Source organism: Serinus canaria, chromosome 1, assembly GCF_022539315.1.
Source record: "Serinus canaria isolate serCan28SL12 chromosome 1, serCan2020, whole genome shotgun sequence".
Taxonomy (NCBI): Eukaryota; Metazoa; Chordata; class Aves; order Passeriformes; family Fringillidae; genus Serinus; species Serinus canaria.
Window position 1 is genome coordinate 114,625,900 of NC_066313.1, and position 24,140 is coordinate 114,650,039.

Genomic DNA, 24,140 nt, shown 5'->3' on the forward strand with positions numbered 1-24,140 from the left:
TGACAATGTGAACCCTCGGGTGATGGAATGCGGGCTTTGTTCCAGGCTAGCAGGGCCACGGTCAGGGCCACGGAACAGTCACCAGCTCCTGGGCCATGGATCAGGCTGGGCTGGCTTTCCCGTGCCAGGTTGGAGCTCTTTGGAGCCACAGGTCATGCCAGGGTGACTCTCCCGTGCCAGGCAGGTCTCCAGGGACATGGATTGTGCCAGGCTGGCTAGCCCTGTGCCAGAGCATCCTCCCGTCCCCACAGCCCCACAGGCAGCAGTTCCTGCTCTGGAGCAAAGCAGGAGAAGGACAAAGTGCCCCACTCCTGCTACAGGAAGGGGGGGGTCCCTTAGCTCTGACACTGAAGTTTCTGTGACCATTTGTGAGAAGGTAAAATCCAGGAGTGGGGAAATGGGGGGCAGCGATCACTCCCCTCACCACTGCTGGGAGCTGCTTCCCTGAAAAAACCCAAATCCAGCAGCTCTGAGCATGTCACAGGGTTTAAGAGGGATTAGGAAGGGATTAAGAGGGAAAGCTTTTAAGTGAGCTGTGCCAGCTCTGCAGGTGCAGCAGGAGCATCAGGGACCCACAACTCCCAGCAGAGGGAACACAGCCCAGCCCCAGCTCAGACACCCGGTAAAATCAGTTTGGGGTTAGAACCAGCCTGTTGGGGTAACTCACAGGGGAGGCACATTAGCCAGATAATTCTGCTTAAGGGAGTGAAGGAGGAGGACTAATCACTCCAGGATGAAGGCTTGGGATAATCTCCCAAGGAGCAAATAATTGGGCATTGAGGTGTGGGGGATGCAGGCTCCAAGCAGCATGTGCTTTGGTCCTGGCCCTGGGGACTTCCATGGGGGAACTGTGGGGGAAAACAGCACAAACCCTCAGTGCTGCAGGGCTCCTGGGGCTGCCCTGGAGCAGACCTAGCTCCGCCTGGGAATGGGCACTGCAGCTCTGGGAAGTCTGTCACACACTGACACACAGGTGTCACAGAGACCCAGCACCACCAGGGGTAGCCCAAGACAGGCATGGGGGGAGAGGGACAGGGACCATGAGGGTGGGCGAAGAACACGAGGCTGCACAGCACCACTCACCTGGCTCTGACCTCAGGTAAAGGTGTCCCTGGGCTGAAGTGTGGACTCGTTCCCAGCATCCCCACGGCCCAAGAGAAAAACCCCAGCAGCATTTGGCCCTGGGAAGGGTCAGCCCAGGACAGCTGAGGGCACAGGAGCTGCCAGAGGGATCACCACAAATGAGGTTTTCACGAGGCCAGCGTTCCCAAAGCCCCAGGGCTGACAGACTGCAGCTGGACAGTGCAGGGGGCCCTGCAGCAGGACCCCCAACCACCCTTCTGGGAGCCCCCCAGGACAGCAGGCTCAGGTAACCCAGTGCACCTCAGAGCTGCTGCTGCCCACAGAGCACGGGGCTCGGGAAGGAGCTGGGCCTGGGCCTTGTCCTGCAGTCCCCTGCTGTGGGACACACAGGGCTGGGGGCACCAGCAGCTTGGGGTCTCCGTGCTGGGGGGCTTCAGCTGCCCCCGCTCAGGAGCTGGGGGTCTCACACAGGCAGGGTCCCAGGGAAGGCTGATGGATCCCTGTTCCATGTTCCCTTTTCTCCCACACCACGTGCTCCCCTTTAATCCCAACTGGAGGAGCTTCATGCCCCCGGCAGTGACATCACCCGAGGCTGAAGCTGGGTAATGTTCCCGAGACCAGGGTGACTGGAAGGGCAGAGGGATCCAACGGTCCCTGCGTGTCCCTTCCAACTCAGGCAGTTCCAGGATCCTCAGAAGAGGGGGATGAGCCCCAGAGCACCCCTGGCACCTGGGCATGAGCCCAGGGCCCCCCTGGCAGCTCCTGGCACAGACACAAGTAGGGTCCCCCCAACCAACTGGAAAGTCTCCTGCTCCTTGTCCCTGAACACCCGGTCCCCTGTCCTGCACTGCTCCCTGATTTCCAGGGCAAACTGGTGATAGTCCCATGGTTCTGGCAGGACCAGGAACAAAGGCATGGATGCCACCAAGCCCCAGAAATCTCAATTTGCTGGGAATTATGTGAACTTACCTCAAGCACTGAGCTTTCCTTCACGAGTCTGAGCAGGAAGAGTGGCTCCAGCTCAACCCTGGAGCTACAGCTCCAGCCCACAGCCAAAGGTGTGGGGCTCACCTGGAGCAGGTGGAGGCAGCCAGAGGTCATGGAATCAGTTTGGACTGATGGACCTTTAAAGCTCATCCAGCTCCACCCCCATGCATGAGCAGGGACACTTTCCACCAGGGTGCTTCAGGTCCTGTCCAACCTGGCCTTGAACACTTCAACATGAAGGTGACACTGCCAGAGCTGGCCCAGATGCTGCCACCAGTGCTCTACCGCTCATTCCTGCTGAGAAGGACCCTCAGGGCCACACCTGTCCCTGTCACAACCAGGTGACTTCATGTTCTGGATTATTACCAAACCCACACCCAGCACCTGCTGCAGCAGGGAAGCACCCAGCACTGGGAAGGCAGACACAGCCCAGAACCAACCAACACTGACTGGAGACACAGCAGGGGACAAGAGCAGCTGCAGCTCACACATCACTGGTCCCAGGCTGCACCACACACGACTCATTTCAGGTCACACACGGGTGGTGCCACTTTCCCAGCATTTATTCCTCCCACAGGGGTCAGAACTTCTGGAACTGCTTCTTGGTGCCGGCAGCCTTGGTCACCTTGAGCACGTTGAAGCGCACGGTCTTGCTGAGGGGGCGGCACTCGCCCACAGTCACGATGTCCCCGATCTGCACGTCCCTGCAATGACACCTGGGGGTCAGCGAGCTCCTAGGGCTCACCTGGCCCTCAGAGCCTCCTCCTGGCACAGTGCCTGGAACCTGCCCCTGGTTCAGTAGATGCCAGAGGCATTGTCAGCAGCCCCTCAGCCGGGGGACTCTGCAGACCATCGTGAGTTTGAACATCATAACCATTGAGCAGGCTCCAGACGAGGACGGGCTGTGACCCCTCCCAGGTGTGGGGACAGCACAGGGACAGCACACACCTGAAGCAGGGGGACAGGTGCACGGACATGTTCTTGTGGCGCTTCTCGAAGCGGTTGTACTTGCGGATGTAGTGCAGGTAATCGCGGCGGATGACGATCGTGCGCTGCATCTTCATCTTGGTCACCACCCCTGCACCAGGGAACACACACCTGAAGCACCAGGGGCTGACAGGGCACTGCCAGGGATCCCCGTGGCACCTGGCAGCAACAGCACCAACCCCAGGAACCTCTCCTTGTTTACTGGCCGCTCAGTGCCAGCCCACAGCTCCACCAGGGCTCCCCTCCAAACCCTTCTGACACACTTCCTAAGGCTCCCCACATCACCCGCTCCCATCCACCCCCACCTGCTCTCAGCACACCCGGTCCTGTCACCTGCATCAGTAACGCCATGTGGCAGTGTCGTCAGGCCCGCGTGGGCTCGGCAGACCATCGTGAGATTGCCATCATTTGCGGCTCCAGGACTGGCGGGGCACACGGCCCTCAGGGGTTGGTTACCTCGGCTACCTGCCCCAGACCTGACACAGCACTCCTCTGCGGATGCTCCAGCTCACCTGAGAGAATGCGGCCCCGGATGGAGACATTGCCTGTGAAGGGACACTTTTTGTCGATGTAGGTGCCCTCGATGGCCTGCAGAGACAGGAGGGTGTCAGGTGGGCACACAGAGCCCATGTGCCACCAGAGCCCAGAGAACACTCAAACAAAGGTGGGGGAAAGCCACCAGAGGCCCCAAGTACAAGCAGCACTGCCAAGGTCAACAGTGACCCCATCCCAAAATGCCACACGCACATCAGGGCCACCACGGCCCCCAGCCCAGACCCCCTCACCTCCTTGGGGGTCTTGAAGCCCAGCCCCACGTTGCGGTAGTAGCGGGGCAACTTCTCCTTGCCCCCCTCGCCTAGCAGCACTCGCTTCTTATTCTGGAAGATCGTCGGCTGCTTCTGGTAGGCGCGTTCCGTCTGCAGGTGGGGACAGCAGGGCAATCAGCACGGGGAGCCGGGCCGCGGGGGGGGGGAGCCAGGCCCCTAGACCCCCGGTAACAGGAACTCAGCACCGAGAGCGAGCCTGGCGCCGGGGCACCGAGACCCCAAAAAACCGTGAAGCCCCCCGATCCTTCCCCCCAGCCCCGGGACACCGGACGCTCTACCCTCCCCCAAACTCGGGGCATCGAGACTCGTCCTGAGCTCCAGGCACGGAACGCTCTGCTCCCCCACACCCCTGCCCCGAGACACGGCACCTCCCCGCGAGAAGTAAAGCACCAGGGCACGGAGGTTTCAGCTGCCCCGGAACCCTGGAGCGCGGCACCCTCTGTTCTCCCCGCCACCGCGGCAGCCGCCCCCTCCCCAAATCCCGGCCAACCGAGACACCCCCCGCCCTCGCCGGCTCTGGGATTCCGGCCCCTCTTCCTCCACCGACCCTGGGGAAGGGGTTCCCCGCGGGGAACGGGTCTCCACACCTGGATCCCCCACGCCTCCCCTCATCATCCCCCCCACTCCCTTAAGGCACCGAGCGCCCCTCCCGCACGCCTCCCCCGCGGCACACCTCCCTGGTCCGGGCCGCCTCCCCCGCGCCCCCCACCACCGCTGGGACGGTATCACCCTCCCAGGGTCCCAACGGGGCTGTCCTAGGGCTGTGCCGGGCCTGTCCCGCGGGCCCCGCGCAGCACCCACCTGCGTGTCCGCCATCTTGGCGAGCGCGGCCGGAAAGAGGACGCGGACCGCGCGGGGCGCGGGTTAACCCGGGGCGGGGCCAGGGGCAGGAAGTGACGTCACGCGGCCGGTGTGCTGCTGCGGGGCCGGAAAGGCGGGAACGGCTCCGGAATTCCTGAGGGGAGCGGGAACGGAGCGGGCCCGAGAGCCCCGAGCGCCGGCTGTGCCCTCCCTGTGCCCGGAGCACCGACTGACACCTGCAGGGATGGGCACTGCAGAGCTCCCTGGGCAGCCCCTGCCAAGGCCTGAGCCCCCTTTCCATGGGCAAATTCCTGCTGCTGGCCAAGCTGAGCTTGCCCTGGCCCAGCCTGAGGCCGTTCCCTCTGCTCCTGTCCCTGTGCCCTGGGAGCAGAGCCCGACCCCCCCGGCTGTCCCCTCCTGGCAGGGACTTGTGCAGAGCCACAAGGGCCCCCTGAGCCTCCTCTGCTCCAGGCTCAGCCCCTGCCCAGCTCCCTCAGGAATTCTCCAGTCCTTCCCAGCTCCATTCCCTGCCCTAGACTCTCCCCAGGCCCTCTGTGTCCTTCCTGAACTGAGGGACCCAGAACTGGACACCACCCTCGAGGTGAGCCCTGAGCAGTGCCAGCACAGGGTGCTTCCCTGCCTTGCTAGCCTCACTGTTTGGGTACAGTCAGGACCTCACGTGGGGCAAAACCCCCGAGAGGTGAGTGGGACTTGGTCACAGATGGAGTGGCAGTTCTGAAAAGGCAATTGTGCAGGGCTTGAACTGCAGATAACGCAGGCAGCACCCCCAGGTTCTGGCCTGGGCTGGCTCCACATCCCTTTGCTGGCTGTCTGGGACAAGGCTGAATACAGTTCACCCCACTCTCCTCCCTGAAGTACCTGCACCGTGCAGCTGGAAAAAAGCTGAAGACACTGACTGGAATAAACACATGAACTACTGGAACAGGAACTCCAGTCATTCTCCAGTCCCTGTTCCCACAGGTCACACAGCCAGGGGGTGATTGGGACACAGAATGGGGCCGTGGCCCAGAGGGCTCCCAGAACCCCCAGCAGACACCACCACTGGGTATGTCCATCACTGGGGCTCCATGCCCTTCAACCTCATCCCATCCCACCCCCATCCTCATCATCCTCAGCCCCATCCCATCCCAATAATCTGCAACGTCCACCCTCTCCCCAGGAACACCTGGAAACCTCTGTGTGAAGGCCACGAAGGGGTCCTGGGGGTGTCCCCAGGCGGTGTTGGATGGGAACTGCCATGGCAACTGCAGGCCAGAGCACACCACACCTGGAGGACCAGTGCTGACACCTGCTCCACGAGCTGCCTCCTGTCCCCAGCAGTCACAGCCTCAGCCCAGGGCCCGTGGCTGCCCACAGACCCCCACAGACCCCCAGAGCCGAGGGGGGAGCAGACAGGGGCTGTCCGAGGCCAGCAGCAGGACACAGTCACCCGGCCGTGCCGGGGGACCCTGGCCAGCCCCAACCCTGAGAGCTGCACAGATGGGGAGGCGCTGCCCTCCATCAGACCCTTTATTGCCAAGGGTTTACACAGCACAGACACACATCCCCTCCCCATGCACAGCCCCCCCAGCCCCGCGCCCCGGGGCTTGCATAGAAAGCGGCCGGCGGGGCCGAGGGGGCAGAGCCAGCCCGCCCCGCGCCCCCCGCCCTGCGAGCCCGGGGGCCCCAGGGTCCTGCCCTGCTCCCCCCGGGGTGGCGGGGCCGGCCGCTCCTGCCCAAAGTGCAGCCCGGCCTCGGCCCGGCGCCGCCCCAATAAATTAAAAAGGTCCGAGTCCGGTTAAAAAGGGGGCGCGGGGCTCACTCCTCGGGGGGCTCGGTGAGGAACGGGGAGGTGACGGCGTGGGCCTGGGCGATGGCGGCCAGCTCCTTGAGGAACTCGCTGAAGATGACGGCGCAGTAGACGGCGTTGCGCACGCGCAGGGCCTCGCCGTGCCGCGCCGGGGGGGCCAGGGGGTGCAGCCCCCCGTCCCGCAGCCCCTGCAGCGCCAGCTGCGCCGCGTGCCGCGCCCGCGTCGGGCTGTTGGCGTGGCGCAGCAGCAGCTCCCCCAGGGACGGCTTCCGGCTGCGGGCTGGGGGCATGCAGGAGGGTCAGGGACAGGGCACACAGCCCCCAGTGCAGCCTCCCCAGCACACACCCCAGCCTGGGCACACAGCCCCCAGTGCAGCCTCCCCAGCACACACCCCAGCCTGGGCACACAGCCCCCAGTGCAGCCTCCAGCCCAGACCCCAGGGACAGCTCGTATCTATGCACATGCAGGGGATGGCACCCAGCCAGTGCAGCTCTCAGCTCCCCCACGCCATCTCCAACCCTCCTTATCACACAACACACAACCCCCAAGCCCCCTCCCCAGTCCCTGCATAGACCCCACACCCCAGCCAGACACCAGACTCCCAAAGCAACCCCCAGCCCACAATGCACAGTCCCTTGTACAATGCTGCACAGCCCCCAGCAGCCCGTGCAGCCCCCAGCCCCTGCACTACACACTGTGCAGACCCCAGACCCCAGGCAACACACAGGGCAGCCCCCAACTCCTTGTTCAACACAGCATGCAGCCCCCAGCCCCACGTGCCAGTTCCAGCTGCCTGCAGAACCCTCAGCCCCCCAGGCAGACCCCAGCCCCCCATCCAGGGCCCTGTCCTCACCCAGGGTGTCCGTGCGCCGCAGGGCAGGGACAGCCCCGGGCCCCTCAGCCCAGTCCAGACGCCCCCGGGCAATCAGGTACTTCTTGGCCTTGAAGAGCAGCGCTGGGAAATCCTCTTGAGTGGCTGCAAAGCTCTCGATCTTGTTCTTCACCGAGCCCAGCACCTGCAGGACCACAGCACAGGGGTCCCCACAGGAACAGGGGTCCCCATGAGATGGGGCGTTCCCTTGAGCACAGGGTACTCCAACAGGAAAGGGGGGGACTCCGCAGTAACAGGGGATCCAGAGAGGGTTACAGCCATGGGGGACATGGGGCAGGGGTGGGTTGGGCAGCACAGGGCGAACTCAGCAATTTTGAGCTTAAAAGGGTTAAAAACATTCCCATGACTCCAGGAAGTCAGGGGCTCCCCAGGGGCCATACCTGGAGCAGAGACTTGACACTGGGCTGGAAGACCATGTTGGTGTTGAGCAGGAAGGAGCGGAGCAGAGGCTGGGGGTAGCAGGCCAGCTGGGCCACCAGCCCCGTCAGCAGGAAGTTGACATACAGAGAGTTGTGGGGCATGTTCTCCAGTTTCCCAAACAGCACCGACACGAAGGGGCCTGGGGACACAGGAGGGTCACGCAGGGCCCTGCAGGAAGCTGGGACCCACCCTGTCCCCCCGTGCCCACCTGTGAAGGGCTGGCTGGGGGGTGGCCCCACCGCCCGCGGCGGGCTGGCCACCAGCTGCGCCAGGGGGTCTGGGGGCCGTGGCGGCGCCCGCCCGGTGCCCGTGTCCCCCTCGGGCAGCGCGGAGAAGCTGGCAAACGCCTCCTCCTCCTCGTGGGACAAGGGCGGCTCAGGGGGCTCCGTGGGGGTGGCCGGGGCCCCACCGACACCCCCGTTCTGCATCTCGGCCTCAATCTCACGCAGCTCCTCGGTGAAGGTCTCGATGGACACGCTGGCACCCGGGGGCTCGGCGGGCACGCGGGCCAGCAGCTCCTCCAGCAGCGAGTCCACCGAGGGCAGAGGCTCCCAGCCAGGCGGCTGCACCCGAGGGGCCCCGTTCGGGGCCCCCCCGCCACCCTCCCCCTCGCCCTGGGGGCTCCGGCGGACCTTCTTCACCACCACATCCCCCTCCGGCCGCCCCGGCTCGGCCGCCCCGTGCGCCCCATTCACCAGCGTCCCCCCCTCCCGGGGCTCGGGGCCGGGCCCCCCCGCCCTGGGCTCATCGCCCCCGAGGGTCCCCCCCGGCGCCTCCCGCGCCCCCTCCTCGGGCAGCCCCCGCTTCTTAGTCCGTGGGGTGGGGGGCCCCGGGGGCCGCCCCGGGGGGCTGTCGGGGTCGGGCGCGGGGCCGGGGGCGCGGGGCTCCTCGCCGTCGTAGGGCGCCGACCAGACGCGGCAGGCCCAGGCGCAGCGGTCGATGCTGTGCCGCGCGTCCCGCAGGTACTCCAGGTAGTTCCTGTCCAGCTCGGCCACCTCGTCCCGGGGGCCAGGCCGGGCGGGGCTGCCCGCGGGGGGCCCGGGGGAGCGGGGGGTGGCAGCCTCGGCGGGGGCCGTGCTGGCCTGGCGCATGAAGAAGGAGAGGCGCGACGGCGTGGAGGGCTTCGGGGCCGGGGGGGCGTCGGTGCCGGGGCTGCCGTGGCCTGCAGGGGACACGGGGCAGCACCGGGGTCAGCACCGGGGGGGGGGGTCAGCACCGAGCTGGGGCTGTGGTAATTCCAGATGCCACGGGGATGGTGGCACAAGGCTCAGCACTGAGCTGGCGGAGGAACAGGGTCCCAGCAGCTGCGGGGGTGGCACTGGGGAGCCTAGTGCCAGATCAGGGCTCGGGTATGTGGGGCTGGCATGGCATGAGGGACTGTGCCAGGATGGGGTGAGGATGGGGCTCAAGTTGCCACAGGAATGGCACCAGGGGCTCAGCGCTGAGCTGGGACAGGGTCCAAGGGGACAGCAGGGCAGGGCTCAGCAATGGGACAGCATGGGCCAGGCTACGAGGGGGCCATAGGGATGGCTTAGCTGGGACTCAACAACAAGCTGGAGCAGGGCTGGGTTACAAGTGGCCATGGAGACCCCAGGAGAGGGTCCCACATCAAGCCAGGAGTGAGACAGGGTCTAAGGGGCCACAGGGATAGCATGGGACAGTTCAGTGCTGAGCCAGGGTAGGAAAGGAGTCTGAGGGGCTGCAGGGATCCTGGGAGAGACTCAGTGTTGGGACAGGGTCCAAGGGGCCATGGGGAGGGTGTGGAGGGGCCCTGAGGGGCCGCAGTGGCGTACCCCTGGCCCGGGAGGGGGGCTCCTCGTCCCGGTCGCGGGGCGGCGGGGGGCTCTCAGGCTGGCAGCAGCGCGGGATCAGGGACAGGAACTTGGCCGCTGTCTTCCCGTAGATGTCCAGGTCCCGCACCGCCCGCTTCTGGCTCAGCATCACGTGGCTGCAGGGCAGCAGGTACCTGTGGGCAGGGTGGCACAGGGCAGCTGCAGGGGACACATGGGGGCCCTCCACAGGACCCCAGCCCCTTCACAGTGGGGCAGATGATGTGGCTGCCTCACATTCACATGCCCACCTGGGAGCAACTCCCCAGGCCCATCCCAGAGTGGGCCAGCAGCAGGTGACTTCACCCCCTCACCTGAGCACCAGCTGCAGCATCACATCCTCGCAGTTGAGGCTGAGCAGGGTCCGGAAGAGGCTCAGGGACACCATGCAGAGCTGGGGACAGTGCAGGGCATCAGAGGGGCAGAGGAGGAGGCAGGGGGCAGTGCCACCCATCCATGGCAGGACAGGGGAACGGAATGGGACGGGACAAGGACGGGGACACTGGGGATGGGATAAAGATGAGGATGGGGATGCTGGGGGGCCATGGGGGCATGGGGCTCACCCGGGAGTTGCTGTTGATGCGGCCCACCAGCGTGTCCAGGATGGTGGTGTTGTCGTGCCGGTGCAGCAGCACGAAGCGCAGGAAGGTTTTCAGCAGCGCTGTCTCACTGACGCTGCGCAGGAACAAGTCCAGGTACGCCGTGCTCGCAATCATCTCCTCTACCGAGGTCTGCAGGAGGGGCACGTGCAGCTGGGAGCCGCGGGGACGGGCGCCACAGGGTCCTGCCCGTCCGCACGGTGGGCAGTGGCGTGGGCAGGAGACCCCCATCCCACCCCTGCTGCCAGGGCCCCTCACCTTGTGCAGTGCCGGCCCCATGACGGGCACAAGGAACCCGTTGTGGACGTAATCCACCAACTGCTTCTGCACCAGCGGGTGGGCGACCTGAGGGGCCGCAGGGGGGTCAGGCAGCCCCCTGTGGGGCTGGGAGCCCCTCTCAGCTCCTCGCAGCCCCTCAGCCCCACCTGGATGACGGCATTGCAGAACTCGAGCGAGTTCATGAAGAGCACGAGGGAGGAGACGCCGATCCAGTCCTCGCGCCGCAGGAAGTGCCAGTCGTCTCCTCGCACCTCGATCTTGCGGGGCAGGGAGGAGTACAGGGCGCTCAGGCCCGTGGCCAGCACCTGGGAACACATGTACTCGGCTGCCCCGCAGCCCCTCACACCTCCGGCTGCTGCACCCAGCCAGCCTTCCCCAAACCCCAGGAACCTGCCTCCCACAGACCTGCCCCACGCCAGCGCTCCAGGCAGGGCAGCTGGGCTGGGCCCCGCATCCACCACTGACTGCAGGGAGTGGCCCCCTCATCCCCAGCCCAGCACTGGGCCCTCCACCATCTCAAGCCTCCCATCACCACCAAGTCCCCCCATCATCTCCAAGTACCCTGTTCCCAGGCCCCTCATCCCCAAGCTCTCCATCGTCTCCAGGCTACTCTGTCACCTCCAAGCTCCCCATCACATGCAGACCTGCCATCACCCCCAGATTTCCCATCATCTCCAAGCCCTCTATCCCAAAGCTCTCCATCACTTGAAACCTTTCCATCGCCCAGCTTCCATCATTCCTAAGCTCCCCATAATCGCCAGCCCTGCACCCCACCATCCCCAAGGCAGGGCAAGACTTCTCCCTCTAGGCCTGTCTGGCTCTTGCCCCAGCTGGCCCAACTCTGTGCCAGCAGCGCAGGGTCCCAGCACCATCCCAGGGAGGGGACATCACCCTGGGGAGGGGAGTGCTGCCCCCGGGGATGCGTACCGGGCAGAAGTAGGAGTTGTCGGTGATGGACTGGGCCACAGCGCGGTTGCTGGCTGACATGGCCATGATGAGCAGCAGCGCGTCCCGTGCCTGCTGGCCCCGTGCGCCCTCGTGGTGGATGAAGGGGATGAGGAGTGAGAAGATGATGAGGTTGGCGGGGCCCTGGTCCGTGTGGCTGTGGAAGAAGAGCTCCAGGATGGCCGGCTCGCGCGCCACGGAGACGCAGAGCTGGTTGAGCAGGAGCACCAGGCTGTTCTCCAGCAGGGCCGAGGCAGGCTCGGCGCACACGCTCAGCAGGCGCAGCAGCGGCGTCAGCACCGGCTTGTGCCGCAGCAGGGGCTGCCGGGCCTGGCTGATCAGCATCTCGTACAGCTTCAGCTGCTCCACCTGCACACGAGCACACGGCGGCAAAGGTACAGAGACCGCCCGGGCCTGCTGCTCCTCCAGCACAACCCAGCCCACTCAACCACGTCCCCAGGTGCCACATCCACGTGGCTGTGAAATCCCCCCAGGGCTGGGGATACCAGCACTGCCCTGGGCCACCTGTGACAGGGCTGGAGGGAATTCCTTCCATGAGGAATTTCCTCCAGCACCACAGTTTTCAGGATGGCTTGGGTAGTCTCGATCCCAATCCAACCTGAACTTGCCACGGGACAGTGCCCTACCCTTGGCCTGGCTGACCCTCAACCCAGCACCTTCACCTTTCAGATCCAGCCTGTCCCAGCCTCCCCAGAAACCCCCACCAGTGCAGACCCCGCTGCTCCCCTCACTCAGACCTTCCTCTCCTCGGTGAAGTCACCCTGCAGATGCCAGCTCAGGAGCCGCTCCAGAAGGTTCTCAGCAGCCACAAACTCCAGGATGGGCCCACAGGCCATGTCCCCGTCCCCCTGTGACCTGTCCTTGTCGCCGTCCCCCCAGGGCCGGTCCTCAGCCAGCAGGTTCATCATCTGGTAGGTGTTGTTGCGGACGGCGCTGAGGTCATCGGGGGCCGGTTTGCTCCCGCGCCGCTCCAGGATCCGCAGCACCTGTGGGAGGGGGCCTGGCAGTGGGGGCCGGGGGCTGCAGGGTTGGGGGATCCTCGCTGCCCCCAGCCCCACTCACCTGTGCCCAGTGGTTCTTGAAGACCATGAGGCAGGTCTCGGGGTCGGCGGTGACGGGGGGCTGCAGGCTGGCGCTGCGGGGGGCTCGCTGCCCGCCTGCCCGTGGGGTCAGCTTGCTCAGCCAGCTCATCCTCTCCATGGGCACGGGGTCACACACGGCACCGGGGCACCCCAGCCGGGCTGGACACGGCTTGGCACCACCGTGGGGGCACAGCGGAGCGGGTGGGGGACCAGGGTCCTCTCTCCATGCTGCTGCCAGCGGGCTGCAGGGAGAGGGGATGTCAGAGAGCCCAGCCCAACCTCACAGCCAGCAGCAGAAGGGAGGCAGAAGGGGAAGAGGAGGGAAGCCAGGAAGGAAGAAAGTCAGGAGGAAAGCAAAGCAATAAAGAGGAAAGGCAGGCAGGAGAGACAGCAGTGGGAACTGGGCCGGGCAAGTGTGCTGGTGCAGTGGTGGCTGGAGGACTCTGGATCCCAGCCCTGCTCACACCCAGGACTGGACTTTAAACCAGGAACTGGCCCAGCATGGGTGTGGGATGTACCCAGCAGCCACAGGGACACCAGGACAACTGGGACAGCTGCCCATCCCCATGCTCAGCAGCACCCACAGCGGGTGCAGCTCGACAACGCTGCCAGGATATTTATAGTGCCCCGTGCCCTAGCACTGCCACACACCAGCACCGCCACCGCAGGCACCAGCACAGGACTGAGCACCACGGCCCAGAGCCACAGCACCGGTGTGCCTGGGGCAGAGGGACACCACAGAGACACCACAGGGCCCCCCCGGCCCCCACCAGCCCATGGGGAAGGCAGTGGCTTTGAGAGCCAGTGCCACAGCCCTTGCATGGCGCTTGGGGAAGTGAAAGAGCCATTAAGACACTCCAAACCACAGGGGCAGGAAGGGAAAGTGTCTGAAGCTGGGGCAGTGGGACACAGCATGGGCAGGGCCGGTCTATTTATACCCAGCTCAGCCCGTCCCACCCACAGCCAGCACTCGTGTGGCTGCTAAAGTTAGAGCCACTGAATGCCAGGGCAGTGCCAGCACTGAGGCCCAGCAGGATCACGGAGGCAAAGGCCAGAGTGTGGTGTCCCTGTGCAGGGACCTGTGTGACACACGGCCAGAGCCATGCTGCTGGGACAGGGACACCAGATGTCACTACTTCTGCTCTGGTACCAGTGCCCCTCACCCCAACCTGGGTCACATGCCAAAGGACCCAGCCACTGGGGCAGAGCACAGGGCTGTGGCACCACACCAGCGTCACCCCAGTGCCACCAGGACAGGCTGCGGTGAGGGAGCACCCTCCTCCCGGGCAGCAAGTACCCAGAGCACTGGGGGTGATCAGGTGCCACCAGACCAGGGAAAGGGACACTGCAGGCAGGGACACCAGGTGCCACCAGGACAGGGACAGGGACACCAGGGCACGGCCACCATGGACAGAGCATGGCACCTAGTGCCAGGAGGTTGTGGGTGATGAGCGCCGGCCGCTCCGATGCACCCGGGAACCGAAGCACCGTGCGGGGGTCACAGAGGGGTCGCCAGGGCGGTCGCCGGTAGGCGCCGGTGGTTCGGGTGAGGCGAGGGGCTGTCACAGCCCGGGGCCGCGGTCCCCCAGCCCGCGGAAGGTGCTGCTCACTCGGGCATCCTCAGTCCCGGAGCCGTGGAGACACCGGCACCGGGACGCCCTCAGGCTCCGGGGTCATGCGTAGCCGGGACCCCTGAATGCCGCGGGGCCGGGCCGCCTACCTGGGTCAAGGTCGCGGCGGTCCCGACCCGTCAGCGCCGCACCTGGGGAGGGCAGAGGAGGCGTCGGGCGCGGGGCCGGGACCCCCGGCACCCCCGGGCCCCGGCCCCCCGCCCCTCGGCCCTGCGGCCCGCTCGGACCCGTCCCCGCCGCGTCCCCTCACCCTCGACACCGCCCGGGCCGGGCCGGGCCGGGCCGGTCCCTCCGGCCCCGCGCGGCCAAGGGCGGGCGGCGGCCCGGGCACACCGGCACCGCGGCAGAAGGCGGCTGGACCTACCCCGAGGCCCTTCCCGCTCCCCGCACCCCCCGCTCCCGCTGTCCCCGCTCGCGGTGTCCCCATTGCCGGTGCACCGGCGCCCCCCGGCCGCTCCCGGTCCGTCCGGCGCCGCCGCTTACCGCCCGCCCCCGCCACGGGCCCCGCGCGACCGACGCCATCTTCCCGCCGCGCCCGACGCACGGCGCGCGCGGCCACGCCCACCGCCGGCACGGCCACGCCCACCGTGGCACGGGACACGCCCATATGTCTGGGTGGGCGTGACCTTTCCGGGAAAGCTCGAGCGCTCATTGGCTAGACCGTGAGTGGGGCGGGGCCGGGGCGCGTGGGAACCTGGAACCGGGAACCGGGACTGGCGGTACCGGGACACCCCGGCACCGGGTACCCTGTACGAGCATCCCCCGGAGCGGGGCATCCCCAGAAACCGGGGAACGCTCCGAGCCGGGCAGCGGTAACCGGGTACCCAGCTGCTGGGACTCTCGGCGCCCAGAGCCCCAGCGCGGGCACCACTCGGAACCGGGCACCCCGCTGGCCCAGCCACCCCTGTACTGGGACCCCCCATAACTGCGCACCCCAGTACCGGGTAACCCTGCACCGGATAACCGGATACTTCAGTAACCCTGCACGGGAAAAGCCCTGCAGGCTGCAGTTCCCGGAACTGAGCACCTCGGAATCGAGCACCCCGGTACCGGGACCCCCCAGAACCCCTCTCCCGGGCACCCCAGAAACGGGTCCTCCCTGGGCCTGGGCACCCTTGTGCCAGATAACCTTGTACTGGGCACCCCTGTGCCAGGCAGCCCCGTACCAGGTGCTGGGAGCCGCCGCCGCCCCTGCACTAGGCGCTGCCTGGCACCGGCTGTTGTTCCGGGAGCTAACCTGGGCCCGCACACCTGGCCACGGCTCCGTGCCCCAGCGTGCCCAGCGGAGCTGGCACGGTGGCTGCCTCCGCCCAGGTGTCACAGGGGCCGGCGGGTACCCTGGGGACCCCTCGTTGCTAGGACACGACCGGTGTCGCAGGAGCCGCGTGGCTCCGTCCCCTGGAGGAGCCGCGCCTGGCACCGGGGCGGGCGGCAGCACCTGGCAGGTGCTCAGGTGCGCAGGACCCCCGGCCACCGGAACGCACAGGATCCCCTCTGAAAAGGATCCTACCGGGACCCTCGGCTCCGTTCTGTCCTACCGCTGGGCCGGGCTCCAGCCCGGCAGCAGCTCTGGAGCCATGGCCGCAGCCCGGGCTGGCACCGGCACCGGACACGCCACGGGGTGAGCGGGGCACGGCCGCCTCCTGCGGGCTTGGGGGTAGGGGCGCCGCAGGGACCCCCTCAGTCCCACAGGTACTGGAGGGCTGGCTGCGCCATAGAGCCACTGACAGCAGGGCTGAGCGCAGGAGAGGGACCCCAAACAGGGACAGAGCGACCCCCGGTCCCTCTGCGCCCCCAGCCACACTGCCACCCCCCGGGACGGGACCCTGGATCCCAAACAGGGACAGAGCGACCCCCGGTCCCTCTGTGCCCCCAGCCACACTGCCACCCCCCGGGACGGGACCCTGGATCCCAAACGGGGACAGAGCGACCCCCGGTCCCTCTGCGCCCCCAGCCACACTGCCACCCCCCGGGACGGGACCCTGGATCCCAAATGGGGACAGAGCGACCCCCGGTCCCTCTGCGCTCCCAGCCACACTGCCACCCCCCGGGACGGGACCCTGGATCCCAAACAGGGACAGAGCGACCCCCGGTCCCTCTGTGCCCCCAGCCACACTGCCACCCCCCGGGACGGGACCCTGGATCCCAAACAGGGACAGAGCGACCCCCGGTCCCTCTGTGCTCCCAGCCACACTGCCACCCCCCGGGACGGGACCCTGGATCCCAAACAGGGACAGAGCGACCCCCGGTCCCTCTGCGCCCCCAGCCACACTGCCACCCCCCGGGACGGGACCCTGGATCCCAAACAGGGACAGAGCGACCCCCGGTCCCTCTGTGCTCCCAGCCACACTGCCACCCCCCGGGACGGGACCCTGGATCCCAAACAGGGACAGAGCGACCCCCGGTCCCTCTGCGCCCCCAGCCACACTGCCACCCCCCGGGACGGGACCCTGGATCCCAAATAGGGACAGAGCGACCCCCGGTCCCTCTGTGCTCCCAGCCACACTGCCACCCCCCGGGACGGGACCCTGGATCCCAAATGGGGACAGAGTGATCCCTGGTCCCTCTGCGCCCCCAGCCACACTGCCACCCCCCGGGACGGGACCCTGGATCCCAAACAGGGACAGAGTGATCCCTGGTCCCTCTGTGCCCCCAGACGCACTTCCACCCCCTGGAGCTGGAGCCTGGACCCCACTGGGGACTGGCACTACCGATGGATCAGCCTCATGGTGCTGCCCATCCTTTACAACTGGGTCGTCCTCATCCTCAGGTGCCAGGCAGTGGGGTTGGGGTTGGGGTGGGGGTGTCCTGGCCCCGTCCCAGTGATGCCACTCGTACCCCAGGTGCTGCTTCCCCGAGGTGCAGGAGGCACACGCTGGGCTGTGGCAGGCCCTGGACGGGATCAGCGATGCACTGTACCTGCTGGACATGGCCGTGCACCTCCACACAGGTACGCACACACAGACAGACACACGGACACACTGGTACACACAGACACAGCCACACAGGTACAGATGTGTACACAGACACACACGTGCAGGTGTGTACACAGACACAGACACACAGGTACATAGACAGACACACACAGGTGTGTACACTCACACATGGACACAGGTACGCACACACACAGACACACAGGTGTGTACGTGTACACACACACACATGCAGGTGTGTACATACACACACAGACACAGAGACACAGGTGCATATATGTACACACACACACATGCAGGTGCATACATACAGACACACACACGTGCAGGTGTGTACACATACACACACACCCCCGTCCACTCCCACCCCGTACAGCCCCCACACAGAGGGTGGCTGGGTGGGTGGTCTTGAGTCCCACACGCACCCCTCAGCCCCTCAGGGCTCTGGCAGCCCGGGAGCCGCCAGTGCCCTTCCCCAGGGCTCCCACGCAGGGCTCCTGTGCCTCCCTGTGTCCCAGGCTGGGCGCCTGCATGGTCCCCACTGAGAGCCCTCTGCCATCGTGGGGAGCACCCCTGCAGGGCTGCGTGCCCCGGGGTGCCACGGCTGCCCTGGCTGCCCACCCAGGTTTCCTGGAGGACGGGATCCTGGTGCGGGACGCCAGGCGGACGCGGCGGCGCTATCTGGGCTCCTGGACCTTCCCCTGGGACGTGGTGGCCGTGCTGCCCTCCGAGCTGCTCTGCCTGCTCCCGGGGGTCCCGAGGGTCCCAGGGGTGCCAGCGGCACGTGCCAACCGCTGCCTACGGGTGTCACGGCTCTTCGAGGCCTTCGACCGGTGCGAGACGCGCACGGGATGGCCCAACGCCTTCCGCATGGCCAAGCTGATGCTGTACCTGCTGCTGGGCATCCACTGGCACGCCTGCCTGTACTTCGCGCTGTCGGCACGCCTGGGGCTGGGCGCCGACCCCTGGGTCTGCCCCAGCTTCAGCCGGCTGCTGCGCCGCTACCTGCACAGCTTCTACATCTCCACGCTGGTCCTGGCCATGGTGGGCGACACGCCGGAACCGAGGCGCGAGGAGGAGCTCCTCTTCCTCACCGCCGGCTTCCTCCTAGCCGTGCTGGGCTTCGCCACCATCACCGGCAGCATCAGCACTGTCATCGTCAACCTCAGCTCGGCCGCCAGCGCCTTCTACCCCGAGGCGGGGCCGGTGCGGCGGTACCTGCGGGCGCGGGGCGCGGGCGGGCGGCTGGCGGGGCGCGTGGTGCGCTGGCACCAGCACCTGCGGGCGCAGCGCAAGCTGCCGGCCGAGTGGCGGGTGCTGCAGCACCTGCCGCGGGGGCTGCGCGCCGAGGTGGCGGCCAGCGTGCACCTGGCGGCCCTGCGGCGCGTGGGGCTGTTCCGCAGCTGGGAGCACGGCGTGCTGCGGCAGCTGGTGCTGCGCCTGCGGCCGCAGGTCTTCGGGCCCGGCGAGTTCGTGTGCCGGCGCGGGGACGTGGGCCGCGAGATGTACTTCATCCGCGAGGGCCGCCTGGCCGTGGTGGCCGAGGACGGCGTCACGCGGCTGGCCGTGCTGGGCGAGGGGCTCTACTTCGGGGAGATCAGCCTCATCAACATCAAGGGTGAGCTCTGCACCGCGCCCCGATGCCGCCCCGTGGCCCCTTGGGCTCACGGCCCCCTGCCCCACAGGCAACATGGCAGGGAACCGGCGCACGGCCAACATCCTGAGCATCGGCTACTCGGACCTGTTCTGCCTGAGCAAGGAGGACCTGGCGGAGGTGCTGGCCGAGTTCCCCAGTGCCCGCGCTGCCATGGAGGCCAAGGGCCGGGAGCTCCTGCTACGCATGGGCCAGCTGGACACCGCAGCCGAGGCGGCGGCGCTGGCGGCCGAGGCCGAGGCGGAGCGGCGGCTGCGGGGACTGGAGTCGGCCCTGGAGGGGCTCCAGACGCGGGCAGCCCGGCTGCTGGCACAGCTGGAGGCCAGTGCCCTCCGCATGGCCCTCCGCGTCCGGCGCCTCGAGGGACGGCTGCAGCTCCGGGACAGAGCGGTGCGGGACAGAGCCGCGCGGGCAGACGGAGCAGACGGGGCAGCAGGAACGACCTTACTGCAGCAGTCCTGCCAGCCCGCAGGGCCCTACCTGGGGACAGGGCCCCCACAGAGTGCAGGGTTCAATGGCGGCACAGGCTGTCCTCAGAGTACATGGTCCTGCCAGGGCACAGGGTCCTGCCCAGCAACCAGGCTCTGCAGGAGGACGGGGTCCCACTGGGGTGCAGGGCCCCTCCAAGGCGCAAGGTCCCCACAGGGCACACAGTCCCCATGGAGCACAGGGCCCCAGTGACATGCCAGGTGTTCCCAAAGCACACGATACCCCCACAGTGCAGGTCCCCCTCCGGGCACGGGGTCTCATTGGGGCACGAGGTCCTCGCGGCATGGATGGCCCCAGGGGGGCACAGGCTCCCCTCAAGGCATACGGTACTCCCATGGCAGAGGGTCCCCTCAGGGCACAGGGGCTGCCCAGGGCACGGAGACAGACGGGGACGCGAGGTCCCAGTGGTAAGTATGGCAGGGCACAGGCTCTGCCCAGGGCACCGGGTCCGTCCGGCTCGCAGAGATCCAGAGGGGCACATAATGCCCCCGGGGCTCAGGGGGTCCCCCGAGGGGTGGGGGTGCCGCGGGACTAGTTCCACGGTGCTGAGGGGTGACCTGGAGGGGGACACAGCAGCGACGGGTGACACCGACAGCTGCTGCTGTAGGACCGGGAGAGGAAGGAGCCGGGATGGGGACGGGTCAGGGTCACGGAGATTCGGAGCCGTGAGCAGCTCGGAACCCCCGGACCGTCCCGGGGCAGCTGAAGGGATGCGGTGACAGACACCGCGGCCGTCGCCCGGTGCCTCAAGAGCGCTCCCAGCGAGCCCCCCCCAAGCTGCCCGACCCGCCCGGGACTCGGGCTGCAGCCCGGTACTCCCGGAGCCCCGCTCCCGGTGCTCTCCGTAGCCCCGCCCGTCCCCCACCGCCCCGGGCTCCCACTGTTCCCGCCTCCCCCGCGCCCCTCGGCACCCCCCGGGCTCCCCCCCCCCGCCGCCGCCCCCGCCCCCCCCCCCCCGCCCGCCCCGCGCCGGGCGCCGCCCCCGCTTATCCACCGGCGGCTCCGAGCGGATCGGAGCCTCGTCCCTCCCGGAGCCTCCCGGTGCCTCCTGCCGGAGGAGGGGCGGGGGGAGGCGGGGGGGTCCCCGCCATGGACCCCCGGCCCCTCAACGAGTCGCTGCAGGAGATGCTCTGCCGCTCCGGGAACGGCACCGGGAACGGACCCGGCACAGGCAACGGGACCAACGGCTCGCTCTGCGACCTCCTCCGCAGGGGCCTCCGCGGGCCCCCGGCGCCCAGAGGTGAGAGCGGGGACGGGGGAAGGAGCGGGATGGACACGGGAAGGGACCCCCTCTTCGTGCCCGGCCCTGCGCTCCCCGGCACGCCGGCACCCCGCTTCGTCCCGCCGTGCCGCCGCGGCGCCCGCCGCCCTGCGCTCCCGTTCTCCCGGTCCCCGAGCCGTGCCGCCCCGTCGCCGCCGTGCCCCTCATCACCCGGCACCCATAGTCCGCGATCCCCGCGAGCTCAGTGGCCCCGGCACTGTCCAGTGGTTCCGATGCGGATCTCTGCGCTGCCGGGGGGAACACGCCGGGCTCCGCCGGTGGCAGCAGGAGGGCGGAGGGGACTCCGACAGGGACGCCACGGACACAGCCAGCGCCCGCTCCGCACCCCTGCCCCACTGCCGGGGCCGGGACCTCCAGTCGGACCCTCAACCGGGACGACCCCATCCCACCCCCGGCTGAGGCCCCTGCTCCGGCTGTCACTCCGCTCTCTGGGCAGGACGTGCCCGATCCCCGCGCCGCCGGGGGAGCCGTGGCTCAGCACCGAGGCGGAGGGTGGGCAGGTTGAGGGCACCCACCTGCATGAGGGTCCCTCAGCCTTGTCGAACTGAGCCGAGGAGCGTGGGGCTCACCCCAAATCCCGGCGGCTGCCACACGGGGGGGAAACGATGCACTCATCTGATGGATCTCCACCGAGCCCTCGCCGGTCACGCCGGATCCCCGGTGTCCCGGTGTCTGGGCCTGTGCTGGGGCGCCTTTGGGGTGCCCTCAGAACGCGTCTGGGGGGCCACCGGGCTACCCTCGGGATACTATGGGGGTGTCTCTGTGGCAGCCTCGGGAGTGCTTTCACAGTGCCTCTAGGGTGCCACCTGGGTGCCACCGGGGTGCCCTCGTGGTGCCTCCGGGGTGCCAGTGCAGCGCCGTGCCCGCAGAGCTGGACGTGGCGGTGCGCGTGGTGCTCTACGTGCTGATCTTCGTGCTGAGCGTCGGGGGCAACGCGCTGGTGGTGGCCGTGCTGGCGCTGAACCGGCGGCTGCGCACCGTCACCAACTGCTTCCTGCTGTCCCTGGCCCTGAGCGACCTGCTCCTGGCGCTGTGCTGCATGCCCTTCACCCTGCTGCCCGGCCTCATGGGCGCCTTCATCTTCGGCGACGTCGTCTGCAAGCTCGTGGCCTACCTCATGGGTAGGGTGGGACACGCAGGGCTTGTCCCCTCTCCTGGGTGGGGTGGAGCACACGGAGGCTTGTCCCTTCTCATGAGTGGGGTGGGGCATATGGGGGCTTGTCCCCTCTCCTGGGTGGGGTGGGGCACGGCGGGAGGGGCCTCATCCCGGCCTTGAAGGTACTGGGGGTACAGGGAGGGGGGTCGTCCCTACCCCGTGGATACCTGGGGTGTCATCCCCACCTCCTGGGCGCACGGAACGCAGGACAGAAGGGTTCTGGGAGGAGGTGGGGGCCTGCAGCCTCACACCGTGCCCGCCGACACCCCCCGCTGCCCGCAGGGGTCTCGGTGGCCGTGTCCACCTTCAGCCTGGTGGCCATCGCCATCGAGCGCTACAGTGCCATCTGCAACCCGCTGCAGTCGCGCGCCTGGCAGACGCGGTCCCACGCGTGCCGCGTCATCGCGGGCACCTGGGCGCTGGCGGCGCTGCTGATGCTGCCCTACGCCGTGTACAGCAGCACGCGTCCCGCCGCACCGCGCCCGCCGCCCGCGCAGTGCACGCACCACTGGCCCAGCGAGCGCGTCCGGCAGCTCTGGTGAGTCCGGGCACGGAGGGGGAGCAGGGCCCCCAGGGGACGCCGGGTCACCGGGGCCACCTGTCCCAGGTACGTCCTGCTGCTCCTCGTGCTGTTCTTCATCCCGGGCGTGGTGATGACGGTGGCGTACGGGCTCATCTCCCGCGAGCTCTACCGGGGCATCCGCTTCGAGCTGGACGTCAAGAGGGAGGTGGCAGGTGAGGGGGTGGGGCGGGGGTGACACCTGGCGTGACTCCTGTGTCGGCAGAGTGCCCACCCCAGCAGGAGAGGCAGGGCTGAGCCCTCACCCCTGCTCCCCACAGTGGTGTGCTTCTCAGGGACACCCCTTCTTCCGGGGGACCTCCTTGTAGCCTCGGGGTGCAGCGTGTCCCCGTGGTGCCATGGCCATTTCTGAGTCCCCTGCACCCCGTCCCATCTTCCTGGAGGACCTCCCGCGGTGTTGGGACGCAGCGTGTCCCTGCAGCGCCGTGGCCGTGACCATGCCCCCTCACTCCACAGCCCAGCGTGGCACTGGGGGGGACCCGGCGCCCAGCTGCGACGAGGGTGACGGCTGCTACCTGCAGCTGTCCCGTCCGGGCGCGGCGCTGGAGCTGCGGGCGCTGGGGGCGGCCGCGCAGCAGGACCGGGCCCGCATCAACAGCTCGGGGGCGCAGCTGGCAGCCAAGCGGCGCGTGATCCGCATGCTGGTGGTCATCGTGGCCATGTTCTTCCTCTGCTGGCTGCCCATCTTCGCCGCCAACACCTGGCGCGCCTTCGCCCCGCGGGCAGCGCAGCGGGCGCTCTCGGGCACGCCCATCGCCTTCATCCACCTGCTGTCCTACACCTCGGCCTGCGCCAACCCCCTCATCTACTGCTTCATGAACCGCCGCTTCCGCAAAGCCTTCGGGGCCACCTGCGCGGGCTGGGGCTGCCGCCGCGCCTGCCCCCGCCGCCCGCCCGAGGACGAGCCGCCCTTGGCCAGCGCCTCGCTCTCCAAGTTCAGCTACACCACCGTCAGCAGCCTGGGACCCCCCTGAGCCGGAACCCCCCGAGCCCCCCAACACCGGTGCCTGGGGCCCCGCGAGCCCCCCACGGCCAATGCTTCTCTCTCCAAGCTACACCATCCTCAGCAGCCTGGCACCCCCGAGCTAGCCCCGCTTAGGCCCCCTAACACCAGTGCCTGCCCCCCCCGAGCTGGACACCCCCAGCAGGATCCCTCCGAGCATGAACCCCTGCCCTGCCAGCACCCCCGTGCCCCCTCCGCTGCACCCTCAGCCGCTCGCCCGCCCTCCCGGGACACGCTTGCCCAGCACGCCCCGCTCCATCCCAGCGGCCCCGTGACCCGGCTGGGTGGGAGCGGGGGGCGGGCGGGAGGAGCCTTGGGGCCGGGCAGGGGGAGGCTGAGGGAGGGCGAGGCACCCAGCTCAGCTCAGCCCGGGGTCTCCCCGCGCTGCCCCCCGGCTACAGTCGCAATAAACTGACCCCGTGCCCACCTGCGCCGCTGCTCCCAGCGCTCCTGCCCTGCCGGCACGGAGACTCCGCGGGGTAGAACCGGGCGGGACGTGGGGTCGGCACCGCGGGGCAGAACCGGGCGGGACGTGGGGTCGGTATCGCGCGAAGCTCGGGGGACTGCGGGCTGGGACCCTCCGCTGCAGGAACTGCTGAGCCCGGCGGCGGCAGCAGCTGGGGATGGCAGCCCCGGGCCCGGTGCACCCAGTGCCGCCCCGGAGGGAGGGGGTGGCCGTACACAGGGGAGAGGAGCCCAAGGGAGCCCCGCCGGCCCCAGGACTCCATCTCCCACCGTGCCTCGCGCGCCTTACGTGACCCGGCTCCCTCATTTGCATACGTTCCCCGCCCCTGGCGATCACGCCCTCTGGAGGCCACGCCCCCGGCGCTCTCGGCCATGGCGCCGGGG

The 24,140-nt window shown here is 68.2% G+C and overlaps 3 protein-coding genes and 2 non-coding genes across 8 annotated transcripts; 1 reads left to right on the forward strand and 4 right to left on the reverse strand.

Annotated features, from left to right (window-relative positions):
* Positions 1–2,615: 2,615 nt before the first annotated feature.
* Positions 2,616–4,835, reverse strand: RPS11 (ribosomal protein S11). The gene is made up of 5 exons (XM_009099668.3): positions 4,686–4,835; positions 3,843–3,974; positions 3,570–3,645; positions 3,019–3,148; positions 2,616–2,774 (listed from the first exon to the last, which is right to left on the reverse strand). Exons 1-5 carry the CDS (start codon positions 4,698–4,700, stop codon positions 2,651–2,653), a joined length of 477 nt encoding a protein of 158 aa, XP_009097916.2. The 5' UTR covers positions 4,701–4,835; the 3' UTR covers positions 2,616–2,650.
* On the reverse strand, positions 2,857–2,946 carry LOC115484882 (small nucleolar RNA SNORD35). Its single transcript, XR_003945616.1, has one exon. It is a non-coding gene; the product is annotated as a small nucleolar RNA SNORD35 (small nucleolar RNA).
* On the reverse strand, positions 3,387–3,470 carry LOC115484883 (small nucleolar RNA SNORD35). Its single transcript, XR_003945617.1, has one exon. It is a non-coding gene; the product is annotated as a small nucleolar RNA SNORD35 (small nucleolar RNA).
* Positions 4,836–6,201: 1,366 nt separating the features above from the next.
* Positions 6,202–14,751, reverse strand: FHIP1B (FHF complex subunit HOOK interacting protein 1B). 4 transcript variants are annotated; one of them, XM_050975895.1, is made up of 14 exons: positions 14,678–14,736; positions 14,284–14,325; positions 12,544–12,805; positions 12,219–12,467; positions 11,443–11,829; positions 10,662–10,820; positions 10,495–10,581; positions 10,201–10,368; positions 9,952–10,031; positions 9,602–9,774; positions 8,017–8,970; positions 7,769–7,947; positions 7,350–7,512; positions 6,202–6,775 (listed from the first exon to the last, which is right to left on the reverse strand). In XM_050975895.1, exons 3-14 carry the CDS (start codon positions 12,679–12,681, stop codon positions 6,504–6,506), a joined length of 3,009 nt encoding a protein of 1,002 aa, XP_050831852.1. In that variant the 5' UTR covers positions 12,682–12,805; positions 14,284–14,325; positions 14,678–14,736; the 3' UTR covers positions 6,202–6,503. The 4 variants fall into 4 exon arrangements, with proteins under 4 accessions (XP_050831852.1, XP_050831857.1, XP_050831874.1 ...); XM_050975900.1 differs by lacking the exon at positions 14,284–14,325 and having other exon boundaries at positions 14,678–14,751; XM_050975917.1 differs by lacking the exon at positions 14,678–14,736 and having other exon boundaries at positions 10,662–10,772; positions 14,284–14,331.
* Positions 14,752–20,279: 5,528 nt separating this feature from the next.
* On the forward strand, positions 20,280–24,071 carry CCKBR (cholecystokinin B receptor). The gene is made up of 5 exons (XM_050974060.1): positions 20,280–20,510; positions 21,422–21,673; positions 21,991–22,246; positions 22,316–22,443; positions 22,745–24,071. The coding sequence occupies exons 1-5, from the start codon at positions 20,360–20,362 to the stop codon at positions 23,260–23,262; spliced, it is 1,305 nt and encodes a 434-aa protein (XP_050830017.1). The 5' UTR covers positions 20,280–20,359; the 3' UTR covers positions 23,263–24,071.
* The last annotated feature ends 69 nt before the right edge of the window (positions 24,072–24,140 follow it).

Coding starts and splice junctions, on each gene's coding strand:
- RPS11 (XM_009099668.3), bottom strand. Junction 3,646..3,842: donor GCTTCAAGACCCCCAAGGAG/GTGAGGGGGTCT, acceptor CTGTCTCTGCAG/GCCATCGAGGGCACCTACAT. Junction 3,149..3,569: donor CCGGGGCCGCATTCTCTCAG/GTGAGCTGGAGC, acceptor TCCCTGGTGCAG/GGGTGGTGACCAAGATGAAG.
- FHIP1B (XM_050975900.1), bottom strand. CDS start 12,681: ATGGAGAGGATGAGCTGGCTGAGCAAGCTGACCCCACGGGCAGGCGGG. Junction 10,821..11,442: donor ACAACTCCTACTTCTGCCCG/GTACGCATCCCC, acceptor ATGTGTTCCCAG/GTGCTGGCCACGGGCCTGAG. Junction 10,369..10,494: donor TGGGGCCGGCACTGCACAAG/GTGAGGGGCCCT, acceptor CCCCTCCTGCAG/ACCTCGGTAGAGGAGATGAT.
- CCKBR (XM_050974060.1), top strand. CDS start 20,360: ATGGACCCCCGGCCCCTCAACGAGTCGCTGCAGGAGATGCTCTGCCGC. Junction 21,674..21,990: donor GCTCGTGGCCTACCTCATGG/GTAGGGTGGGAC, acceptor CGCTGCCCGCAG/GGGTCTCGGTGGCCGTGTCC. Junction 22,444..22,744: donor CGTCAAGAGGGAGGTGGCAG/GTGAGGGGGTGG, acceptor CTCACTCCACAG/CCCAGCGTGGCACTGGGGGG.